Source organism: Biomphalaria glabrata, chromosome 13 (genome assembly GCF_947242115.1).
Source record: "Biomphalaria glabrata chromosome 13, xgBioGlab47.1, whole genome shotgun sequence".
Taxonomy (NCBI): Eukaryota; Metazoa; Mollusca; class Gastropoda; family Planorbidae; genus Biomphalaria; species Biomphalaria glabrata.
In genome coordinates this window covers 28,918,886-28,942,209 of record NC_074723.1, presented here as the reverse complement: position 1 = coordinate 28,942,209, position 23,324 = coordinate 28,918,886, and the positions used below count along the sequence as shown (strand labels likewise).

At 33.8% G+C, this 23,324-nt stretch overlaps 2 protein-coding genes and 1 long non-coding RNA gene across 4 annotated transcripts; 1 reads left to right on the top strand and 2 right to left on the bottom strand.

Moving 5' to 3' along the window:
• Positions 1 to 29: 29 nt before the first annotated feature.
• Positions 30 to 12,354, bottom strand: LOC106066403 (ubiquitin-conjugating enzyme E2 J2-like). Of its 2 annotated transcripts, none has more exons than XM_056007486.1 (8): positions 12,291 to 12,354; positions 8,951 to 9,072; positions 8,542 to 8,582; positions 6,983 to 7,085; positions 6,220 to 6,310; positions 6,070 to 6,117; positions 5,124 to 5,204; positions 30 to 3,557 (listed from the first exon to the last, which is right to left on the bottom strand). In XM_056007486.1, exons 2-8 carry the CDS (start codon positions 9,070 to 9,072, stop codon positions 3,309 to 3,311), a joined length of 735 nt encoding a protein of 244 aa, XP_055863461.1. In that variant the 5' UTR covers positions 12,291 to 12,354; the 3' UTR covers positions 30 to 3,308. The 2 variants fall into 2 exon arrangements, with proteins under 2 accessions (XP_055863461.1, XP_055863460.1); XM_056007485.1 differs by having other exon boundaries at positions 12,191 to 12,332.
• A 3,514-nt stretch (positions 12,355 to 15,868) lies between these two features.
• LOC106070324 (uncharacterized) lies at positions 15,869 to 19,061 on the top strand. Its single transcript, XR_001218239.2, has 4 exons — positions 15,869 to 16,018; positions 16,992 to 17,201; positions 18,391 to 18,510; positions 18,834 to 19,061. It is a non-coding gene; the product is annotated as an uncharacterized LOC106070324 (long non-coding RNA).
• Positions 19,062 to 19,202: 141 nt separating this feature from the next.
• Positions 19,203 to 23,317, bottom strand: LOC106070322 (uncharacterized). The gene is made up of 5 exons (XM_013230198.2): positions 22,681 to 23,317; positions 21,347 to 21,820; positions 20,939 to 20,985; positions 20,659 to 20,805; positions 19,203 to 20,131 (listed from the first exon to the last, which is right to left on the bottom strand). The coding sequence occupies exons 1-5, from the start codon at positions 23,111 to 23,113 to the stop codon at positions 20,045 to 20,047; spliced, it is 1,188 nt and encodes a 395-aa protein (XP_013085652.2). The 5' UTR covers positions 23,114 to 23,317; the 3' UTR covers positions 19,203 to 20,044.
• Between the last annotated feature and the right edge of the window lie 7 nt (positions 23,318 to 23,324).

Here is a 23,324-nt window from a genome sequence, read left to right as displayed (position 1 = left end):
CGTTGCAATACAATAACTCAAGGCTTGAAAACAAGTTTTTCAGTTTTTAATCATAATCATTTAGTGTCAACATTTACATTTTTTTTTACACATATAAAGATGTTCAACTCAAAGGCATTTATTCTAGAAGGATGGATATAGTGTCTCATGGGCAAAACACCTTGTGGGCACAACATGGCCCTAATTATGCCAATGTGCCAAAAACCCAAAATAGCAAAACGCCTTAACAAAGGATTGGGGTGCAGGAGTCAAATACCTTGATCAATGGTTATTTCAATACAAATGACATCTGCTGCCCTGCTTGTTAATTATGGCACATAAATAAGAAGTAGGTAATACTACTGCCACCCAGAACACTTAGCTACAGCAGATAGTAAGAAACAATTCTCAAGTATATTATGACCGAGTGTTACATTATTTTACTTATCCTTCAAGAGAGTATCAAGTTGTTAAAGGTATTTCCAATTAAGGTTGGTAAAAAAAAAAAAAAAAACATTCATAAAATAATGTACTATGAACAAAAATGAATAGTAAAAACTGAAACAGGAAGGTAGTATTGAAATGTAAAGAACCAACACCACAACAAATTGAATGACCAACAACCAGTGAACTTTAATACTCTTTTTGCTTTGTACACAATATATACAGCAATACATATATGTTGTCACAGCACGACACTGAACCCATACTCATTTTACAAACCCTAGCCTCGACACTACCCACATTTACAAACCCTAGCCTCGACACTACCCACATTTACAAACCCTAGCCTCGACACTACCCACATTTACAAACCCTAGCCTCGACACTACCCACATTTACAAACCCTTGTCTTGACACTACCCACGCTAACAAACCCTAGTTCTGACACTATTTATGTTTACAAACCCTACCCTTGACACTAACCTGTTTGTAAAACTTATCCTTGAAATTGGGGATTAAAATTAGGATAATTTACATTCACGAATTAATTATAATTATACTTTTTTTTTCCTAATGAATTTGTGATATACAACTTAAGACGAGCAGGTCACATCTGGCTAGTTTCTAATGAAACAATGAGAAGAAGAATGAAAGAGAACTTATAGCCAAAAGCATCCAAAATTTACAGAAACTAGTTTTATTAACAAAAAAAAAAAATGTTTTTTAAAAATAAATAAAAATATTTTGAGTCTGCTGGAAGAATGGGATAAATAAAAAATTAAGGAACATGACATTTTTCAAAAGAATGACAAATATTTCAGATCACTTTTGATCGGAATTTTACCTTTGTCAAACAAAAAAGGAAAGTAACAACTGGAAATCACACGAGACACTAGAATAAAGGAAGCCTCTCAACAATTACAAATGGTGACTAAACATCAAAACAGATGGACAAGCAGAGGCAATCTGTGATTAGTTTCTTGAAAAAAAAATGCTACATAACCTCAAGGATATAAATGTAACAGCACTCAAATTGTTTACTTTTAAGAACTACATAACCTCCAGGATATGAATGTAACAGCACTCAAATTTTTAAGTTAAAGCTAGCGCAACATAAATGTTTTCTTGAGAACATTTACTTTGAATCAATTTACACGTTTACACAAAAATATTGAAAGCATATGAGCGGGTGAACAAAATTAAAATAGCTACCAAGTTAATAATTAACTATGGTATGTGATATATATACATATAATATTTTACTGGTATCACTTTATAGAATTTAAATCTTTTGACAAAATCCCTTTAAATTTTGAATCAAACTGAATGAACAGTCTCCTGCTTTGAAAAGAAAATAAAAATTACTGGTGTTGTTCTAATCATTCTAATTACAGTACACAAGGGATTTAATGTGTTACATAGAGGACAATCTCCTTCTTCTTTTGTGATGGATACAATGGTTGCACAAGTTTTACAACAGTTCTGAACATGTGCTTTGCACTATTAAGCAAATCATTTTTTTTCTTGCTTTCATATTGTTCCATTGAACAATTAATAGTGCAAGTAATAAAACAATAAACATAAACCTCCTTTGATATCCTCAAAAACACAATAAAAAATACACAATGTAATTAGCTTTATGGGGACAACAGTACAAAGTTTCATTTACATACCTGATAAAACCCTTATGTTATAGCATGAAGACCTAGTCAAACTAGTATTCTCAATGACCCCTTTAAATCATTTACTGAAAACCTAACTGCTCTAATTATAATCTATTGAGATAATTTGTTATAACCTGAGCTAGTAAGCAAAAGTGGATACAGGTTCATTCAGAAGAGATCCAAGATTCATGACAAAACATTAACACACAATTATTTTACAAAACATTCATTGATTACATTACTCTCTTGAACAGAACAAAATGTTTATGTTTAATATATAAAATTGGCAGGTGTGTGTGTAACTAAACAACTGTACAATGTAGTACTTCCGGCCCAAGAAAAACAAACATTAGAGTCTATCGTCAGGAAAAGTTCTGATAGAGCCTCATCACAGCATGGGTTATTAACATACATGAGATAATCATATAATACACATTCTGGGAAACAGGTTTGGGATAGTGTTATACACATTCAGGGAACAAGTTTGCAAAGACTTATGCAAGTTAACTGCCTAAGTAATTAAACATTAATATCTTCAGTTGAATTCAACTGTCCAAAATTTGATTCAAACTCTATCATTTGATCCGTAGTTCTACATTTTTTTCAGTATAATAAACTAGACTTTATAAACTACAACATATGATGTATGTTTCTATATGCAATCAATAGAGGACTTCATGATCTTGTTCAGAAAATCATCAGGACAAATAAAATCTCTGTATTTCATTTCAAATATTTATGGCAAAATGTTAAAGAGTTTAAAAGATTTTGCTGCTAAAAGGAGGGGGGGGGGGGGGGGGGGGCTAGGCTAGCCCATTCAAAAACTATTTTGAGATACGGCATTGGTATCACAAAAACAAGCTACTCAAGTGATGATTTCTTTTTAACCAAGATCAACTTCACATTTAAGTAGTCCGCATGCAGTAGAATCACTTTCAACATTTGCAAAGCTAAAAATAAACTGATAATTAAATGAATAATGATCTGACACAATTGAGGGTGAATGCTTACCTAATTGAAGGTATTCCTGGAAGCTACAAAGTTAAAGACTATAACAGATTTAAGTGTTACATAGGACATGATGTTTTTCCAAACTTATGCTGAGGGAACAGTTTAAGGTGATTTAGTTGAAGAATCTTTTTCTTTCCCCACACCATTGCAAACTACAAATGCTCTGATGCATCTCTTACTAACAATCAAAACAGCCGAGCCATTCTACAGCTATAACGTCTCCACAACATTTGTCAGCACATGTTTCACCATGAAAGCAAAGGCTGCAAAGCCAATGATGACCAGCATGTTGGTCATTGTGCCACGAAGATACCACCTTGGACCAACTCTGTGGGCCTGGTTGTCTGCAGGTTGAGGAAGGCCATTGTCCAGGTGACTGTTTCCATTGTTAGATGTGTTGGTCAGCTCTGTTGATTTCTTGAGCTCTTCAGCCTGTTTTCGTAAGTTCTCTTTTATTCTCTGGAAATTGATTTTATTGAAATATTACATGAACTCTATATACAAAATTTGAGTAACATGGCCACAAAACCTCGTGGACCACGAAATAGCATTTTAAGTATTATGTAATTTTTTTTCATATTTTCTCACACACTAGGTACACATAGCCTTAATGAAGGATGATAAAGTACTATAGAAAAAAAGGAAAGGATAAATGCAACAATAATAAAAATAATTTAAAAAAAAATAATTTTTCTCCTTATCACTTCTTTTAAGGGACACAAGTTTATTTTTAAACAGGTCCAAGAAAAAAGATTACTTTTTAAAAACTTATCTAAGGGAAAGAACTGCTAATTACTGCCATTTATCTGAAAACAGCAGGTTTGGTTCCCTTTCTGCCATATAAAACAAAAATTAATTAATCAGTACTAATTGATTAGCTAATTGTTTAATTTTTGGATTGACCCATGTATATTGTAACGAATCTCACTATCCAGTCCAGGCTCTCTGCAAACTGCACCACACACCACCAATTTAAAGAACTTGACAACTCAGGGCTCCAAAGTAACGTAACACTTTAATATTTAATAGTTGAATAAATCTGAGCCAATACTGTACAATTGGCAAAACGTAACACAGACTGTACAATTATTTCTTCGATAACACTTGCACTGGCCTCTCCGTCTCGTTCCGGGCTTGCACTGGGTTCAACACACTGGGCTCGTTGTGTCGGACTCGATCACAGACCAAGATCAACACGCCGGTCGTCTTGGCTGTACTTGACAGTACTCCGCACTGTTCGCATCATAATGCTCCGTACAGAACCACACCGCTGAACCACACTGAACTGTGCTGTAGTTGACTGGACTGTATTGAACTGGGCTGTAATGTGCCCCTTTTCTGAACCGTATTGACTGAAACACCACCACTCTTTATATAGGGTCCCTAATGGCCTTCTAGAACCGGACAGAATGTCACTCAACCATTCTGGGTGGTCAGATGACTACATCCCTCGTTACGCTCCTGAGCTCTGTTCATGACACCGATCCTTCCCGAACTCGTCCCGAACTGCCCCCTCCTTAGATCTGTCCATCCCGGACAGAATCAACCTCATGACATTGGCTGAGGGGTATCATCGCTTTAGGTGGAGGTCGATCTGTGGCAGTTGGTTTGCCTCTTGAGCCTGATGGAGCTACCCAGGTTACATTCAGCAACTGTCGCTTTCTTCATCTCTTCCAGTTGACCTTCCTCTGGTTTTATTGACGTCTTGGTCGCATCGCCATCCACGTTGAACTCAGCTTTTCTGATTTGCGTCGGCTGACTACACACATACCACTACCCCCATCTGTGTCACCACCATGTTTATTACATAACAAAACTGTTTAAATAGCTATATATAGATTCAAAGAAAAAAATGTGATAAGAAAAATTTAAATATTTATTTCTCTCTCTTCAAACAAGTAATCCACTTCTCTTCTAACAAAGGAGTAAAGATATTTTAATCTTCCATTTCTCTTCTTACCAATTATAAACCATAATTCCCCCCATCCCTCCACTGTCCAACAATGTTTTGATATTAAGACTCACCTCTGCCACTTCTGGAAACAAGTCACAAAATGTTTTATTATACAAGTTGAAAGAGCCACTCTGTGCAGCCAGCTGTCTTTTCTAGACAAATAGAATGAACATAATACTTTGATTACAGATAGAGATTACAGTTCAAAGTTGTCTTTGTCTGTAATGATTACTTGTTCTCTTTCTTTTCAACAGCTAATTTGTTAATTTAAAAAACAGAAATGTCCTAGATGATTTGTGGACCTTCCACGCGAATTCACTCTTATTGTTACAGGTGTTTAGGTGAAGGAGGGCCTGGAGGGGTGTAGCTTACACATTAAACTGGTAATTGCTCTAATTATAGACAATAGTTACTACAGACTAGATCTAGCATGTCTTCAGTTGTAACAATGAAAGGAAATAACCATATCTATGCTGCCTTCAGAAAAAAATAATGCCAAAATTATATTTTAAAAAAATATTGGGTAATAAATTTAGGAGAGTGGACAAAATTTTAGGGGAATTCTGGCGATTTTTAAGAGGCTTTTCATTTTTTAGGAGCACTACGAACCCTGAATGAGAAGAGTGACAAATTTTTGTTTGAAGTAAAGAGTCTTTTATTACTTATTTATCCCCCACCCCAATACTTTCCGTGAGCTCATATTTTGTAACAGAAATAGTCTGATTATTTGAAGCACAAATTACTAATAATAGGCACAATATTTTAATAAGCTTTTAAAAAATTTAGCTTTATTAGTGAACACCCAGAAGTGAAGATATGCAAACAAAGTTCAAAACCAAACCCACAGTCTGAATAGTTCAATCTTCTCGTCTGTTTGACATAAAAAAAAACACTTTATGGACAAAATTAGGTATGACAAACTTTATTAGCACCAATCAATAATACATAAACATATTCTGCTAAATTTGTCAGGTATGAATAGAACTACAGAATAAAGTTAATTCTATCAGGACTTACTGTGCACAAACTTGTCTCTATGCTCCCAAGTGTTGGACTTTTCTCTAGCTGCAAGACAAAGATTCACACAATGTTAGACACCAGTGCAAATCTATTAAGATGCTAGTGTTAGTAGCCTAACTAACTAAATCTGCTTCAGTTTCAACTCACCATAAAGCTGAGGAGACCTGTCAAAATAGTTGACACTGACCAGGCTGGGTTCCAGGTGTCTGGATGAAAATCACTTATAGACAAACATAATCTGAGCAGCAGAAAAACATTGTGAAATATTTTTTTAAAAAATTACATTATTCTTGATGTAAATTTGTTGATCTCAGAGTTTTTTAACTAATTTGTTTTTTTATCTTAGTTACTTTTTTATGTAATATTAATGTTACCATATTAACTTTGAGATTGTTAAGGAACAAAGACTTTATCAAATATAAATTGTAAAGTATTTTCCCCACCAGATGCCAGCAACTTACCAGAGAAGGGTATACTATGACAAATGTACAAGGACAGAGTACATAGCTTTATTGTTTAGTAGCCATATAATAACTTGAAGGAACCAAATTATTAGAGCAATAGCAGTAATAGACAATAAAATCTGAAGTAGTCTCTTGCTCAAGTTAACTATAAGGTTCTGCATTTTTTCTAGGGCTGATGTTAAAAAACCCAACGCGCTAGTAATTACTATCTAAAAGGGAAATGTTAAAACCATGTCAAAATGACATACATGTGTAACTGTTTCCAATTTTAACCTTTGCTGTATGGTCTGTATGTGTGTTTTAGAAATTTCAAAATCATTGACCCAAAAGCTCAGTTTTTTCTTAAGTTGTTCAAATCAGTCCAATGAAGTGAAATCTCTAATGCATTTAAGTTTTAACTGAACAAGTCAATTGTCAAAAAAACAAACCAAATAGAGGCTACTTACCTCATATTACATTTAAATCTGCCATTGGGAGTCAACATGTATATACTGGGTGGTTTAAATGGAAACTCTCTTGGGAAGATCAGCTTGCCATGATATATACCTCCTAGTGGAGAGAAACAAAATAGCAGCAAATTAACAGCAAAAAAACATTTTAAACAGAATGTTGAACAATAATTATAACAAGCTTCTTTACACAATAATCAGAGTGTGTCTGTCACAGATGCCATTATAGAATTATTTGTACATTTCACATTTAAAAGAAATATAAACCCTTGACTGAGCCTCAGGAATTACCCCACAAATTTAGACCCTTGACAGCACCTCAGGTTTTACCCAAAACGTGATTATGATGTTTCAAATCTATTGGTTGATTTGAAATTAAACAAAGACATTTTTTTAAAGAGTTAGCGCCAGAGAATTGGCGAGAGTAGAGAGAACGGGAGTCGATAAAATATTTTCCTAGTAGTCAATCGGTCTTCTAAGAGCTCTGTTTTAAAAGCCTTTGTGATATTTTGTGTTGATTGATCTGTAACTTGTACATAAGCTGTACTTACGTTTTGTATTTAAATAAAGTTCCAGAGTTTTGTTTTAACAAAGAATCTTTTATTGTGATTCTAGATCATCATTTATTCAACTAATTTTAATTCAAGTAAAATCCCCGGCATCACAACACATTGTGACATCTTGCATGTGTGTGTTGTGACAGTGTCTTAGAAGTAAAAATGTGCATAGGCCTGACAAATAAAGATGTGCATAGGTCTGACAAGTAAAGATGTGCATGGGCCTGGTGAGTGTGGATCTAAATAGGCCTTATAATAGGATATGCATTGGCCTGACAAGGAAAGAGGTGGGCCCAATAAGTGGGGATGTGTATGAGCATGACGATTGGGGATGAGTATGGGCCTGACAAGTGGTGACATACATGAGCCTGACAAGTGAAAATGTGCACAAACATGACAATAAGGGATGTGCACTGGCTTGACAAGTGATGACGTGCATGGTGAGTGTGGATCTGATTGGGCCTTATAAAAGAGGATATGCATGGGTCTGACAAGTAGGGATGTTCATGGGTCTGACAAGTAGGGATGTGCATGAGCCTGACTATTAAGGATTTTCATAAGTCTGACAAGAGAGGAATGTACATGAGCCTCACAATTGGGGATTTGGCCCAATAGGTGGGGACGTGGATGAATCTGACTAGTGAGGCTGTACATGGGCCTGACTAGTTCAGATAGAGAAAAAAAAAGCACTCACATATTTCTCAATTTAAGGTCACATTATAGTCACAATACATTTATTATTAAGTGATAAATATAATTGTGAAAAAAAATAATATTAGTAACTACCAATCTATGTTAATACTTAACATAATCCATAGTTATGTCTTTTCATCATCAAAGCTTTATAGTGTTTGAAATGCTATGTCATTAACTGGCCAATTTAATTTCTTCTATTTCTTTAATGTTTCTTTTATATCTTTCATAAATTCTACTGTACAACGCATTACAAAAATAGGCAAGCTTTCAAAATAGCGGAAAGTGGCTATCAAGAATACTGACCTTCATATGGTGAATTCTCAGGACCTTCAACAATGTAATGCCTGAAATAATCAAATGCAATAACAAATTTTTAGAAAACATGTCCACGAAAATTATTTTTTTCTTTAACTCAGTCAAGGCCCAAACAAGTTAAAATTAATAACTAATAATAATAATTCATATTATCCATGACTCCAAAGGATTCATGTAATGTTAATAGAAATGGAGTATCTTTTCTATATATTTTTTTAAACTCTTTATTCTGTATTGAAATTTCTTAAATATTAAGATTATAAACTCTCCATTATAACAAAAACAAAACACCTGATTGTACAACTTAAGGAATGATTTGCAGACCCAGGCTATTATGTCAATAATCTATTACCAAATGAAGAAAATAGCACAAAGAAACGTGAGAACAAAGATTTACCATTCTAAAATATTGGATGGCAAAGGTGTTGCTTGTATATATGGGACAGGATCTTTCATGATCCTCAAGTAGTCTTGCTTGAGTCGAGCAGTGGCCGTCGAGTTAATTTTTTTTGATGACATCTAAAAATAGAAAAAGTAAATGTGGTGAAAATTCATTAAATTTAAAATATTTAGACCCAAATGTTCCATAAATGTGTTTGTGCATTTATATGGGAAATATATCTTTTTTTTTTTTTTTAGTTTAAAATATATATTGCATATATATGAAGTAAATTTTTTTTTACAATTTCTCTTAGTTCAAAATGCTTCAGAATGTAAATTTAAGCTCTTTAAGCATTAAGCAGTCAATGTTAGTGATTAATTTTATTTTTAAATCAATTAATTGGTATATAGACTCTAGATTTATTTAGTAGATAATTACTAGAGATTTCAATAGTAATTAATAATTATGGTATCTAGTGTTACTTACTAGATCTTTGTCTAGATCTAGAGTCTATATCTACCCTCATGACCTAACTAATGAGGCTTATCTACTATTTAGAATCTAGATCTAGTTCTATACTTAGCATAGCGACAGTCAGTATACTGTTTTATAGTGACTAATAAATATAGGAGTATTATATATATATACATATATATAAATATATATATATATATATATATATATATATATAGTGTATATTATATAGTGAAATAGTGTATAGACCAGGCATGTCAAACTCATTAAGGTGTATGGGCCACATCCAAAACTTACTATGACCTGAGAGGCCGCAGCAAAAAAAATCAGTTGCAAAAGAGCCTACTAGTTTTATGTAAATTAGAAATGATGCAATAGAATACAACAATTAATGGCATACCTGTCATTTAATTAGCTAAATGTGTAGTACTATTTGGTTATTAAAAATTAATATGATTACGCATTATTTTCTTTGTCCTGATGCTTGACATCTTTTCTGGGATACAGGTTTATTAATGTCATCACAAATTATTATCAGATAATCTCGAACGGTGAGGTGTTTGTGTAGCTTTAAGTATGGAAAAGAACTGCTCACAGAGATCAGTGCTTGCAAACCTAGCTAGAATTCTGGCTGCAAATTTCCGCAATTCAAAGCACCGTTCAGCTTACATAACTGTAAAATTTTGTAACAGCCAATAGTATATACTTCGATTTCAACAAAGAATCTGACAGCTATTCTATCAGCTGACACGTTGAGAAGTGAACAAGATTGTCTCTTCATATTTGATTTATCCACAGTTGTAATTTTCCTTGAAAGCACTTCACATGATAACGTGCAGTTGTGACAATTTTATCTTTACTTTGAAGTTTCAAATTCAAGTCTTGCAGGTGACCAGTGAGATCAACTGCTAATGCCAAATCCCGAACCCATTCAGTTTGAAAATGTTCAACAGAATCACCTTTCATGTTCAGAAACAATACAATTTCTTCATGCAGAGCAAAAAACTCTTCAATACTTTATGACAGGACAGCCAGCGAACTCAATCAAATTCGTGTTCAATGTCATCCAGAAACATTGAAAACTGGCAATGATTTAAACCACGCTCACGCGTGTTGCAACTGTAATTGTCGTGTACGCAGAATGTTTCTTTGTGCATGGTGAACTGAAAATGAGCAAATTTAAAATTAGCATAGTCTCTCTTACTTTTGCAAGTAGCTGTGCATCATAACCATTTCATTTCATGGTTGGTGCGCCATCCGTTGCTAGACTAGCTATCTTTACCAAAGGTAAATTGCACTGCAATATCACCTTCGGTTATTTCTCAAAAACACCCTCGCTTGTTGTGGTGTTAACAAAGCTCAAGAAGTTCCTCATGTATATCAAAATTCCTGTCACAAGTCCTAATGAATATAGCCAACTGTGCTACACTTGTTAAATCAGTTGACTCATCGAGAGCCAATGAAAATAATTAAAAATCAACTATTTTGTTCTTTAATTGATCACAAAAGCTGACTGACATGTCATTTATTCTATCTGCCCCAGTGTTCCTAGTTAACGCTAGATTTCTTTGCATGCATTCACCTTTTTTTGGACAAATTACTTTGGCTTTAATATGACTTGCAATTAAGTTTGACAAAATGTAGATGGCTTTCACTGCCGACTCACTCTTGTTGTTCACTTTAACAAATACTACTTTTTAATTCAAGTAGCTTTGTCATCTCTTATTTTCCAGCGTAATAGTTTAACATTATTTTGATAATTTTGTAGGTGGCCACGCGGGCCACATGCAAGGTGGTCGTGGGCCACATGCGGCATCCGAACGCCGTTTTTGACATGCGTGCTATAGACCTCTCTCTAGAAACTATAGGTTTAAAGAGATTTTTGTTCTTATGCTGTCAACTTATGAATTTTTAAGTGTATTTATTGAAATGAAGGTCTAAAAAAATGTTAATAATAATTTGATGAAGTTGTTTCTTCTTTTTTTCAATAACTTTTTTTAAAGAGAGTTTTTTGTTCTTATAAATGCTATCATTTTAAATGAATTTTAATATTAGATCTAAAAGCTGCTAGAAAGAAAAACAAAACAGCAACAGAAAAATGTTGGCAAGTAATTCAAGGGAGATAGTCTAGTATTAAGCCTTAAAACCAAAATGGCGTATTTCCAATGACAATTTCCGAGGAAATCAAATTACATATTTATAATCTGCATATTCTTAAAATATAAGAGAAACCTGATTTTTATTTAGCGTTTCTAGTCACGTAAACTAATACCAATTTAATTAATTAAACTTTAACTTTAAATTTAAGTTTAAGACAATTTAACCAGTTGAGGTGAAGACAGTCACAATTTCAATGATTCACTATCATTGTGACAATCACATCACTAACTAGTTACTAGATGATACTGATAGATTATCATAGATCTATTCATCTATCTATTACTATTACTTTATTACTTAGTATTAAAATTAAAGTAAAGTATTAAATAATTATTATAGAATATAGACAGTTTGGTATGATCATCGACAGTTTTAAGTATAGTAGAATAATTTTTCAATCTAGATTAGATAAGATAGACTCTTAGCACTCTAAGTCTAAGTAGTCTAAGTCCCTAAGTCGGCTAAGTAGTAAGTCTAAGGCCTGGCCTAAGTACTAATTGTAAGTATAAAAATAAAGTAAAAGAGTCAGAGACAATAAAATAGTGATTATAGTGATAGAGTCTACATTGACTACATTAAAAATATATATACTAGACTCTAGATCTATGTAGATCTACTTACTGTTTCAAGACCATATAGACTAGATCTAAATCTAGATTATAGATCTAACTTTCTAAACTATTCTAGATCTAGATCTATACTATATACTTATTTAGTTTACTTGAAATTGATTCTGGTAGTTAACACTGTCGACATCCGGAAGTTGTTATATATCTAGAGCTATGTCCCCTGCCTATATATATATATATATATAGATATAGATATAGACTATATAGATCTATAGGTGTTATAAATATATAAATCTATATACTAGACATATATCTATATAATAATAATAAAAGTAAGGCTTGTCTTCGAGTCCGAAGATTAATGAGAAATGCAGTATTTCCCATGACTACGAAGCCCCAGCTGCGACCTACATATTTTGCCACCTCCAGTGTAAGCATAACCATTGTCGGCCGGTGGTCGATTAAGATTTTCTTTTCGCCGTCTGCGTCTGTCCTCGACAGCGGATTTTCTTTTGGTTTCAAATGTGTATCCTTCGGCCTTTGTGACCTACAGCTGTCTCGTTCCGAGGCCACATGCAGCCAGGTGCTCTCTTCCATCTCAGCTAATGCAAGTTGGCGCCTATGCTGATCTTTAAAGCGTTTGCGTGGGTCACCTCTGTTACATCATATTTTACCATCGCCAGTAGTTCCACTATAACCTTGTATGATGCTAGAGGCACATTTCTTATTCCCTACTCTTACGCTAGAACAAATTTGTTCAAGTGCTCCAGCTTCTTCCTTAGTTATCTTAAATGTATTTAATGGCTTCTCAAGCCAACACGGTAACCACTCTGCTAGCGAAGAGTGTATGAACGTGGAAGATTGTATAGTTATCTATTGTTTCTATTTCATGGTTGTGTTCACTAAGCTTCAAATGAAGACCTATAAAGGGGACTAATTCAGCTTATACCACCACTTCAGTCAAGTACAATTTCTTTCCCTTGTTTGAGATACTAAACAAAATAATTAATTACAAATAGTTAATAAACTAATTCTTTTTTTTTATTGATTCTTGTGTTGTTAGTAAAAGAAAAAATTGTGCAAAATTTCAGCTTGATCCTAGATTGGGTGTGGGAGAAATAACGTGTACAAACTTTTTATCAGAATGACAAACAGTGTAATGCTCTAACTCCAACATGGTTGTAAAAGTTAGACACTGAACGCTGAGGCTGAAAAGAAAATATAAAAGTCTGAGAGTAAACGCTACAAAAACTGCAGAGTACAGATCATGGGCGTAGCCAGGATTTTTTTTTTTTTGGGGGGGGGGGAGAAAACTGAGAAAAAAAATGTGTGTGTGTATGCGTGCGTGGGTGGGTGTGTGTGTGTACATAATTAATCTTAATTACATTCTGACCCTTCATTCTTTCGGAAGAAGTTTATTGTACCTTAGAATAGGTTCTTCCTGGAGTTGGTGGAAAAATTGTAGACTCCCTGCCATTGCCAACAAGGGGGTCTGGGGGAGGGCGCTCTGGACTGTAGTCTCGATTTTCTGGGTTCGAATCCTGCATGCCCACCATGGGCGTAGCCAGGGGATTGGGTTTGGGGTTCAAGCACTATTTCTGGTATTGAAAGCCAACAAAATGCATATTCTGAGGTATCTACACTGCATTTTCCTGCTATTAAAAAGTTTTATTTCAAAAACCTAATATGTGCTATTCTTACTAACTTAGACCCTCCCGCGCCGTTTGGAGCATTTGACGTCAAGCTGTTTCCATAAAAATCTGTCACTTGTAATGTCTGAAGCCTCTTCCCACCTGCCATGAGGACCTCCATGAATGAGTGGCGTCAAGTCAAGAAATAGTGCTTCGCCCCGCGCTGGGGGAGCTCCTAGCGCTCCCCCAGACCCCCCTTGCTAGTAATGGCGGGGAATCTACAATTTTTCCACTAACTCGTGGGAGAACCTATTCTAGGGCACAATAAACGTCTTCCGAAAGATTGAAGGGTCAGAATGTAATAAAAAAAATTATGTACACACACACATAAATACATATAAATTTTTTTCGCGGGGGGGGGGGAAATCCCGCCCCAACCCCCCCCCCCGAAAAAAAATCCTGACTACGCCCATGATGCCCACCATCATCTCCCATAAGATTTGGATAATGAAATCTTCAAATTTGAAGGACGTACGAAACATGTAAATAGACGAGGTGTTCGAAATGCACAGGATGACACTCATCAGTTTTATCTTTTTTAGTTGAAGATACCATAAATTAAAAAAAAAATTACTGTTGAAAAAAATGACGAGGTGTTCGAAATGCACAGGATGACACTCATCAGTTTTATCTTTTTTAGTTGAAGATACCATAAATTAAAAAAAAAATTACTGTTGAAAAAACCCCCCCCCCCGAAAAAAAATCCTGACTACGCCCATGATGCCCACCATCATCTCCCATAAGATTTGGATAATGAAATCTTCAAATTTGAAGGACGTACGAAACATGTAAATAGACGAGGTGTTCGAAATGCACAGGATGACACTCATCAGTTTTATCTTTTTTAGTTGAAGATACCATAAATTTAAAAAAAAATTACTGTTGAAAAAAATGCATCATTGTTTCATTTTTGACAATTCCCACCCCCAAATACACATTATTATAATGTTAGTTAGGGACATAACAATATATCAGTGGCGTAGCTAGGAATTTGCCATCATTTGGGGGTCTGGGGGGGGGGTGACCTCTTTGGGTGCCCATGCATTTTGCGTAATATTTAATGTAAAAAAAAAACACACTCATTTCAGGCCACCCTAAAGTGGAGGCCCGAGGGGATTTTCAAATTCTCCCTCTCCCTCCACCACCCACGATTCTGAAAATGTACACAACAAATATTGGTCTCAAATCTATGGGCAAACATAGCTATTGTTCTTTTGAAGACAAAAATACTAAACATAGATAGGCTATGTATCATTTTTTTAAATTGGCTACATAATATCTTATTACAAATATTTACAAAATTAAATTATTAAGTTCAGAAACGTATTTTAAATCATTTCCAAGTTATAACAATTAATACCGATTTCACGAGAGACTCAAAACCCTATATTTTCATGCCAGAATGGTCGAAATTTTTATAAACACCTTGACATGGTCTGATCATCTGATATCTTTATGATAAAAAATAAAATAAAATAATAATAAACACACAAACACAAGAAAGGCTCGCTACACCAAGCCTACGTGATCTTGTGACATTCGAGGACATTACATAGGCCCTGCCTCTCTCACACTCAGTATCGGCTGCCATTTTTTTTTCTTTGACCAGACTCGTAGGTTATTGAAATGTCCTCTTAAAAACCTTTAGAATCAATCGTATTGCATTCAGCATAGGGTAAAATGGGGGATGTCTGCCCAGTCCTGTGGTATGCACCAGGGACTGTTTTTCGGTGTTCTCGAAGGTTTGAACCCTTCCCGCCTTCATCCCCCGTTGTCATGTTTGGGCTAGGATGCAATTATCTGAAGGAACATCTGAAACATGTAAAACATTTTACAAAATACAAATGATATCAGCATTCAAAGATGAATTTATAATTACAAACCAAATAAAATAACGTTTTTTTGTCCCCTGAAAAAAAAAGTGCACACCCCCCCCCCCTTTTTTTTTTTTTCATATATAGCACGTCCAAGGGGAGGGAGGGGTTTGAGACTCGCTGATTTAGATATGCGTGTCAGTTTCCTGAAAGATTTTAATCTGGGTATTTTTCTCTCCTAAGACCCAGATAAAAAAAGCTAGACTCTAGTTCTTCATTTCAGACTTCATGAACATGCAAAGTGGAAGGGAAGGTTTTAGTTTAGCCACGTGTGATGACCTTTTTTGGAGTGAGATGAGATGCTGTGTTATGCATGTAAGTCTCCGTTCAAGGGCAACGTATAGATCTACCTCTAGATATAATCTAGAACATCTCTTGTAATATGTAAAGACAGTGCTCAGTGTTGACCAGTGACAGAGTGTGAGTGTTTCAAAAGACTGAATTTGAATAGTTTGGTTTGAACATTTCCCTGTCGCAGTGTCGACTGTGGACTGTGGCACTCTTACTAACTCTAGTGCAGTGTAAATGTGTATTAACATTGATTTGATTGATAACTTTCTGATAAGGAATCAAGTAAACTTAAGTAAACAGCTCCTAGATACTGGTCCTGGCTTTTCTTTGATTCTTTCCTCAATGAATTCTACTGCATATTAAATTTTTAATAGCTACCATTTCAGCCACATAATTATTAGATCTAGATCTAATTGCTAGCTTCTGCACACGGTGATGGTACTAGTTACTAGAGTGTTTATAGTCTATAGTAGACAACTAGATTCTAAGACGTCTAAGTCAATAAATTTGTACCACCCCACCAAAAACAAAGGTTATCAACAAGATGAGTTGACTAGTTACTAGTTAAACCGTCATTGTAAACTGTTGTATTCCTCCAGGTACTGGACAAGGGTTTTCTAAGCCATGCTCTTAAGAATAGATTTTTTGCAATCCTTGTTTACTTGGACTTGAGCCAAGAGGCCTAGTGAGACAAGTTTTTAGATATAGATCTATATAGAATTATAGTTATAGATCTTATCTATATAATCTTTATTAGGAGGTCCAAGTTTAGCACCCAGAAGGTATAGATAATAGAACTAGTATTTATATAGGCCTACTATGAATAGTTTATAAATCTGTATGTATATTATTTATATATATATCTATTCATATATTCTGAGTATTATATATGTTTTATTTATTGTTAGTACTTAACATTTTACTCTTCTGTTTACTTAATTCTCTTAATTTAATAAATTGACTTAACATTTTTTTGTTACATTTTTTAAAAAACAAGGATGTGGGTACAGAAAATCATGAGACTCAGTGTTACTGATGTCTTATATGAGGCTTAGGCATCTCAAATCTACTCTTGTAAAAGCCCTGCACAAAAATACAGGTTAAGATCATGTGGTTTCCTGGCAAGAACATAAAATGGAAGGCTGAAAGAGGGAGAAATGTAAATTACACATTTGAGAAGTGAACAATGTCCTGACATTGCAGATAGGTGAGAAAGTCAAAATTATTTTTTAAATATTTTAAATATTTTAAAAATTTATTTTTCTAAAAGGGTTTTATTTAAACTATCATTTTGTATGGAAACAAAATTAGCAGGCTTCTAAAAAAAAAGCTTTCTAATTTGTTTTTAAAATAAATTTATATTGGAATAAAACTCCCAATGGTGAAAGGAAAGGTTTATGGTTTCATAATACCAGTACTAAAAAGCCACTATCAAATTCCTCTTGTCAGAATTAATTGACCTGAGTGCCGCAAGGTGGCAAGAGTAAATGTGTTTAATTTTTTTATTTGATATTGTATATTTACAATTTCAAATATAGATGATTCACTACATTAATACGTTTATTAATTGTTACAGCACTAAGCTTCACATTTGTATTCACATTACATTATGTTGCAATATTTAAAAAAAATAATTTCTTGAACTAAACCTACATTTTTTGTTTGTTTTGGAATTAAATTTGTGTTCACCTGTTGATATGTGGATACATTTCTGATGTGCTATGATCCCCCCCCCCCCCTCAAAATCCCATTCCTTCTTAATATAAAATTGTCAAATATATTTAAACATAATATAACATATTACCAGACCCAATTATCAAATTGAGTTTATCTCTTAAGCTCCCTTTTGATCTCAAATCCTAAACATCGTGGGGAAAAAGCTTAAAGTCAAGAGTAAGTGACAATCTGTCAAATCAGTATATGCAAGTTCAGAACAGCTGTAAAGAACAAGAACTCCAATTTCTCCCCACTGTAGAAATTGAAGGGGCAATTCTTTGCAGTGCTATTATAGCTTGTTCAGGTCAGGATAACTCTACAACACAGAAAGATCAGTCAGTGCACCTCATGTGCTCCCAGACTCTGTTGTAAGCTTTTGGCAATATTTACCCCACACTTGAACCCTTTTAAGGCTTTTCCTCTTCTTACTTTGAATTATGCTTCCTTTAATTTTTAATAAGAAACTAGCTTTAATTTTAATACAGCTCGATTTGTTGCCTTGAGAGCTGCTTATATCCAAACCTCTAGATTAGTTAGGGTTTCTTAGTTAAAGCCAGATGATATTTGAAACTTTCAATTTTGTTTCAGTACTTCTGAAGATGGTCTTTTTTTTTCAAATTAAAATTATATGAACAGCTAATTGTTACAGTAGAATAAAATAAAGTTTGTTTTTTCCTCAGATCTAAAGACAGTCTGGACCATGATGTGATGACTGAATACTATACACAACATTGCTTCTGTTAGCTATTTATAAATCATCAGATCTGCTGATCAAACATTTTATTTATAAACAATTTCAGGTAATTAGGTATTAAGCTTATTGAATATCTTGACTTTTTATTTATTAACATTTGGTTAAGTAATTATAACAAGTTGATTTTTTTTTAAGCCACTATCAAATTCCTCTTGTCAGAGCTAATTGACCTGAGTGCCGCACGGTGGCCAAAGTAACTGTTTGATTATTCTATTTGATATGTCAACTATATTCCATTTGATATATCTACAATGTCAAATACACAATGCATTAAACATTACATTGTGACATCACCCTTTTCTTAAACAGTGATAAATCAACTTTATACTACAAGTACGTTTTAAACCAAAGCTTTTTTTTTTTTCACAGAGGTCCACAGATGTATAGTTTTGCCAAATGCAAGAGGATAGAACTGTGCTTGATTAGCTGAAAGATTATTGTTTATCAACCTTTTTTTTTAAATTTGTAACATAAAAATGATTTGTTTTTGTAGACATGTATAGTCACAGCAATTAAGGAATTCACAAAAATTTGTTACTATTGTAATAAAAATATTACTTCATTCATATAAAAAAAAAATATTTTTTTTTCTATATTGGAGTACCAGTATCAGATATGTAGGAATAAAATGTACAAATGAAAAAAAAATCAGATTTACCCTATATATTATTTACCCTTCACTTCATCTTGAAAATCTAGGTCTCACATTCTCAACAAAATAGAATGTTAATTCATGTGTGTAGGAAAAAATAATGTTCAATATTTTATTGCTAAGAGGATTTGCTGTTAATGTGGCACACACAATTTCAGATTAAATGACATTATTCTGAAATATATAATCCAAGATTGCACAGTTATACAATCTGTACTAAACCACTTTTTATAACAAACATACACATTCAATAGAATTATTTAAAAAATTAAGTACAATATGATTTGTATATTAAAGAAGGATACTATTTAACTTAAACCTGGATCTGGAATTAGAAAGTGGAACCAAGTGGCTTATAAAAAATTTATCTTGGCATTTAATTTTACTTCTGAAAAATAAATAGGTCACCTATGATAAAACCAATGAATTCATTAAGTATCCCTTTAAATATACTCAGGTTTTTGCTTTGCCCCTTTGAAACAATCTCACAAAATCTGATTAAATGAGAGAATCATGAAAATATAAATAAGATTGCTTCCTTAAATATTTTTACTTTCAGTGCTTTTTTTTTTTCGAAATGTTTCCTTGACAACTGTGAGCACTAATTTTGCTCACTTTTTTAATGCCTCATTATTACAGAATGTACTTGTTAAATACTGTTATAAAGATATAAATAAATTGAGCATGAGTGCCATTAAGCAGCTTGAAGAGATGGTTATAAACAGGATGACATAATGCTTTTACTTTTTCAGACTCAACATCTGCACAACAAGGTACCATTGTATTCAGCAGTAAATGAAGTAATTTTACATCAATGTAAAATGTAATATCAGCAGTAAATTGTATAACTAAAAGAAAAGATTCTAGCTCTCAGTGCAAAATACTGGCATGTACAATAAAGTATTCAGCAATTACTTAAGTGAAAGACTTAAAAATCAGGAGCATTCATATTGTCCATAAATTGTTGAAAGTTGTAATTCTCTAGGTCTGTCATGACTTTATTCAAAGCATAGATCTGTTGAAAAAAAATAGTGCATAAGAAATACAGGTAAAATGAAATGAAAATATTTATGAAGCATCAATAATGTGTGTTTGTAAGGGTTTAACGGGGCTGAAAATGGGTTAACTGCACTGGCTAAGATACCAATCAACATTTTAGTAAAAACAATGCTTGGAATGAGGAAGCTTTAATAAGGACCAATAATTTAAGATTGTAAATGAATATAAATATATATGCTAATAGCACTTTTTTTTAAACTACATAATGGTATGGTAAAGTAATGTTTCCCTTTCAGACCTTGCGACCTATGGGGCAGATGATATTAAGTTTTTCCTCCCAAAATAACATTAACTTGCATGACTAGATTGACTCATGAAATTCCTTTAAAATAAAGCCTGTAATTTTATAACATAAATGGTTGCCTGAATCAGCCAGAAAAACCAAACACCTTAGCAGAATTTAATTCACTGATTAACATACACCAGTTTTGAGTCTAGTTTGACTTTCCCCTGATCTATGGAAATTTGTGTAAGATTATGTACCTCTCTTCTTTGCATTTTCTTCAAATCCTGTCTCATCTCAACCATAGTTTTTTGAAAACCTAAATTCTGAGTTTCTTGTTTTTTTCTTTCTCTTTTGCATTCATTTTCTTCAATAATATGAAGTCTTTGACGGACAAGTCTTTGTGCCTAAGGAAAATATAGTGTCGTGTGTAAAACATTACTTCTATTGTGAAATCTAAATGTTTGTTTCACTGACCAAATAGCAATATGATTTAAGAAATTAACTTTTAAAAAAGTACAATAGAAAAATTTGACTAACTTTGATATCTTGAAGTGATGGTACATATTCTGTTCTCTTTAATTGCTCTGTGGACACATTAGGAATATATATATATGTTGTTTCAACTAAAAAGACCAAAGCAAAAAAAAAAAATTGACTTTTCCTGATGATGCCAAATAAAAATGAGATAGGAAATTCTTATGATTAGGAGTTAGCCTATTTCTCTTGTCTGTGTACCTGGTATACAGGTACAGTAAGTTTTAAAATCTTAATAAGCTTACTAAGAAAATTATTCCATCATGTCTAGCAAGCTAATAAAATAATGAAAAAAATTTGATGGGGCCTAAGTCCTGTCAAGGGCAGAAAAAAATACATGTAGTTCTACTGAAGACAGGGCACAGATATAAACAGATAACTCAGAACTTGTTTATAATATATTTTGTTTACCTGGTGTTGGAGTGGCTGGAGGTGCACAAGGTACGCACATGCCACAATCAGTGATAACTCCTGACTGCTTCTCAGAGAGGAACACCTTCGTTGTCTTTTTTCCAACCTCCCTTGACATGGACTTTCTTCTCTGGCCATAATTAGATAACACCTCTGCACTTTGACGACTCTCACTGTCTCCAGAGGTCACTGTATTGTTCGAGCTGACCTGAGAAAGAGGCTGTTTAGAGGACTTTGACTGATGACTAAGTGGAAAACTTTTCCCATAATTCGAGTGGATGTTTTTATCATGCAGACTAATCCCTTTACACAGTGCTGAGAAAGCATCGAGTCTCTCTTTATGAAAAACTTCAGCATTTTTTCTGTTTAATCTGTTCATTTTTGAACTTTTGACAGGAAGAGTTGTTGATGTTTTTTGAGCATAAATATTGTCAAGTGTGCACAGTTTTTCATGTCCAGAAACTTTTTGGGAGGCTGAAATAAACATAGCTATTATAAAATATATAAAGAGAACTACTAAAACATGTATAAAAAGCAAATAGCAAACTGTAGATTGTAAAATTATTGTTAAAAAATATACATAGCACAAGTTTTTATATCATTAGATGGCTGCGTGGTAATGTAGTATGTGCTTCGGACTGCATTCCAAGTTTGAACAGAGGTGGCCTTAGCACCCTAATCGAGTGTCATATCAGGTCATGAATATTTGTTTGAGGGGCTGACAGTGACAAAATATGGTTGCCCCTCTAAGACGTAATAAACTTAATTTCTGAAGGAATATCAGAAACTTGTAAAACAAATCATATTTTTACAATCTAAACATACAATGTCATCATGCCCCAATACACTGAATTTGTTTCTATCATTAAGTATTACTAGCAAATAATGTATTTTGTAGTGCCACTGAGATGGATGGAATGCATTTTTACAAAAAAACAACAACAACCAGATGCTGAATTTGATTGCATACAATTTTTATTTCCTAAAAATGGAAATTCTTCGGTTAACTAGAACTGTTTAATTGTTTAACTTTGACCCAAACACATTTAAGACATTGTTACATAAAATAAGAAAAGAGCCAGAGAATAAAATAAAGACTACTGACACAGGCTCCAGCACTAATAATATGCCCAGTGTCATGTGTGCAGCTGAACATTCTGGGCTCACATAGGTCTCACCAGCTACACGAGGAGACACAAAACCGCAGTGCCAAGCCCTCAGTGCCTGGCCATCCTCAAACCTTTATGAATGAACTATATATATATATATACATAAAAAAGATAATATAATATGTCAAATACAGTTCTACACAATGTGCAGTATCAAATACTTACAACTATTTTTTCTGATCAACCTTTTATGTGTTGTTGCAACTGTCTCTGCTATATCATCTTTTGTTTTATCAGGTACTGAGAACACTTTATGCTGGTGCACTTCTTTAAAGACCTGATGACTTTCTTTTCCTTGGGGTATTCTATGCCCAGAGCTTTCAGATGTTCTCAACAATTTTATTTTAGCATTCAATAGATCTGCATCCATATAATAACCATTTTCTCGTACTTCAGCGCCATTGAAGTTACGAAGTAATAACGGTGGATAGGGAGCCAACTTTGACCCATCTGCACGATGAATATAAGACAATTCATTCATATGAAAAAGTGTAGTGAGCTGAGGCTCTACTGATCGAAGTTTACCCACGCTTGGAACATGAAGCGCATTCATACCGACACTGGCTACTAATTCCACTTTGGGATTTAACGTTGGCATTTTTCTTTGTCCAACATTTTGCTACTAGATAGAGCTCCGAGGAGTTGACTTAAATTATCACTATTTAGACTTTGATCCAGATCTATAGAATAACCCTAAAGATTATTACATTATGACCAATGCAGCAGTTTAGAACTTTAGATCTACACGCCAAATGTTTTGAGCCTTGAAGGCCCATATTGTTTGTTATCCTTAACAACGGGATTTTTTT

Bases quoted from the DNA above. Each gene is read 5' to 3' on its own strand.
- LOC106070322 (XM_013230198.2), bottom strand. From the start codon at position 23,113: ATGCCAACGTTAAATCCCAAAGTGGAATTAGTAGCCAGTGTCGGTATG. The intron at 21,821-22,680 runs GTAAGTATTTGA...TGTTTATTTCAG, and splicing joins GTTGATCAGAAAAAATAGTT to CCTCCCAAAAAGTTTCTGGA. The intron at 20,986-21,346 runs GTAAACAAAATA...ATGTGTCCACAG, and splicing joins TCCAGCCACTCCAACACCAG to AGCAATTAAAGAGAACAGAA.
- LOC106066403 (XM_056007486.1), bottom strand. From the start codon at position 9,072: ATGTCATCAAAAAAAATTAACTCGACGGCCACTGCTCGACTCAAGCAA. The intron at 8,583-8,950 runs GTAAATCTTTGT...TGATTATTTCAG, and splicing joins CCATCCAATATTTTAGAATG to GCATTACATTGTTGAAGGTC. The intron at 7,086-8,541 runs GTCAGTATTCTT...TCTCTCCACTAG, and splicing joins TGAGAATTCACCATATGAAG to GAGGTATATATCATGGCAAG.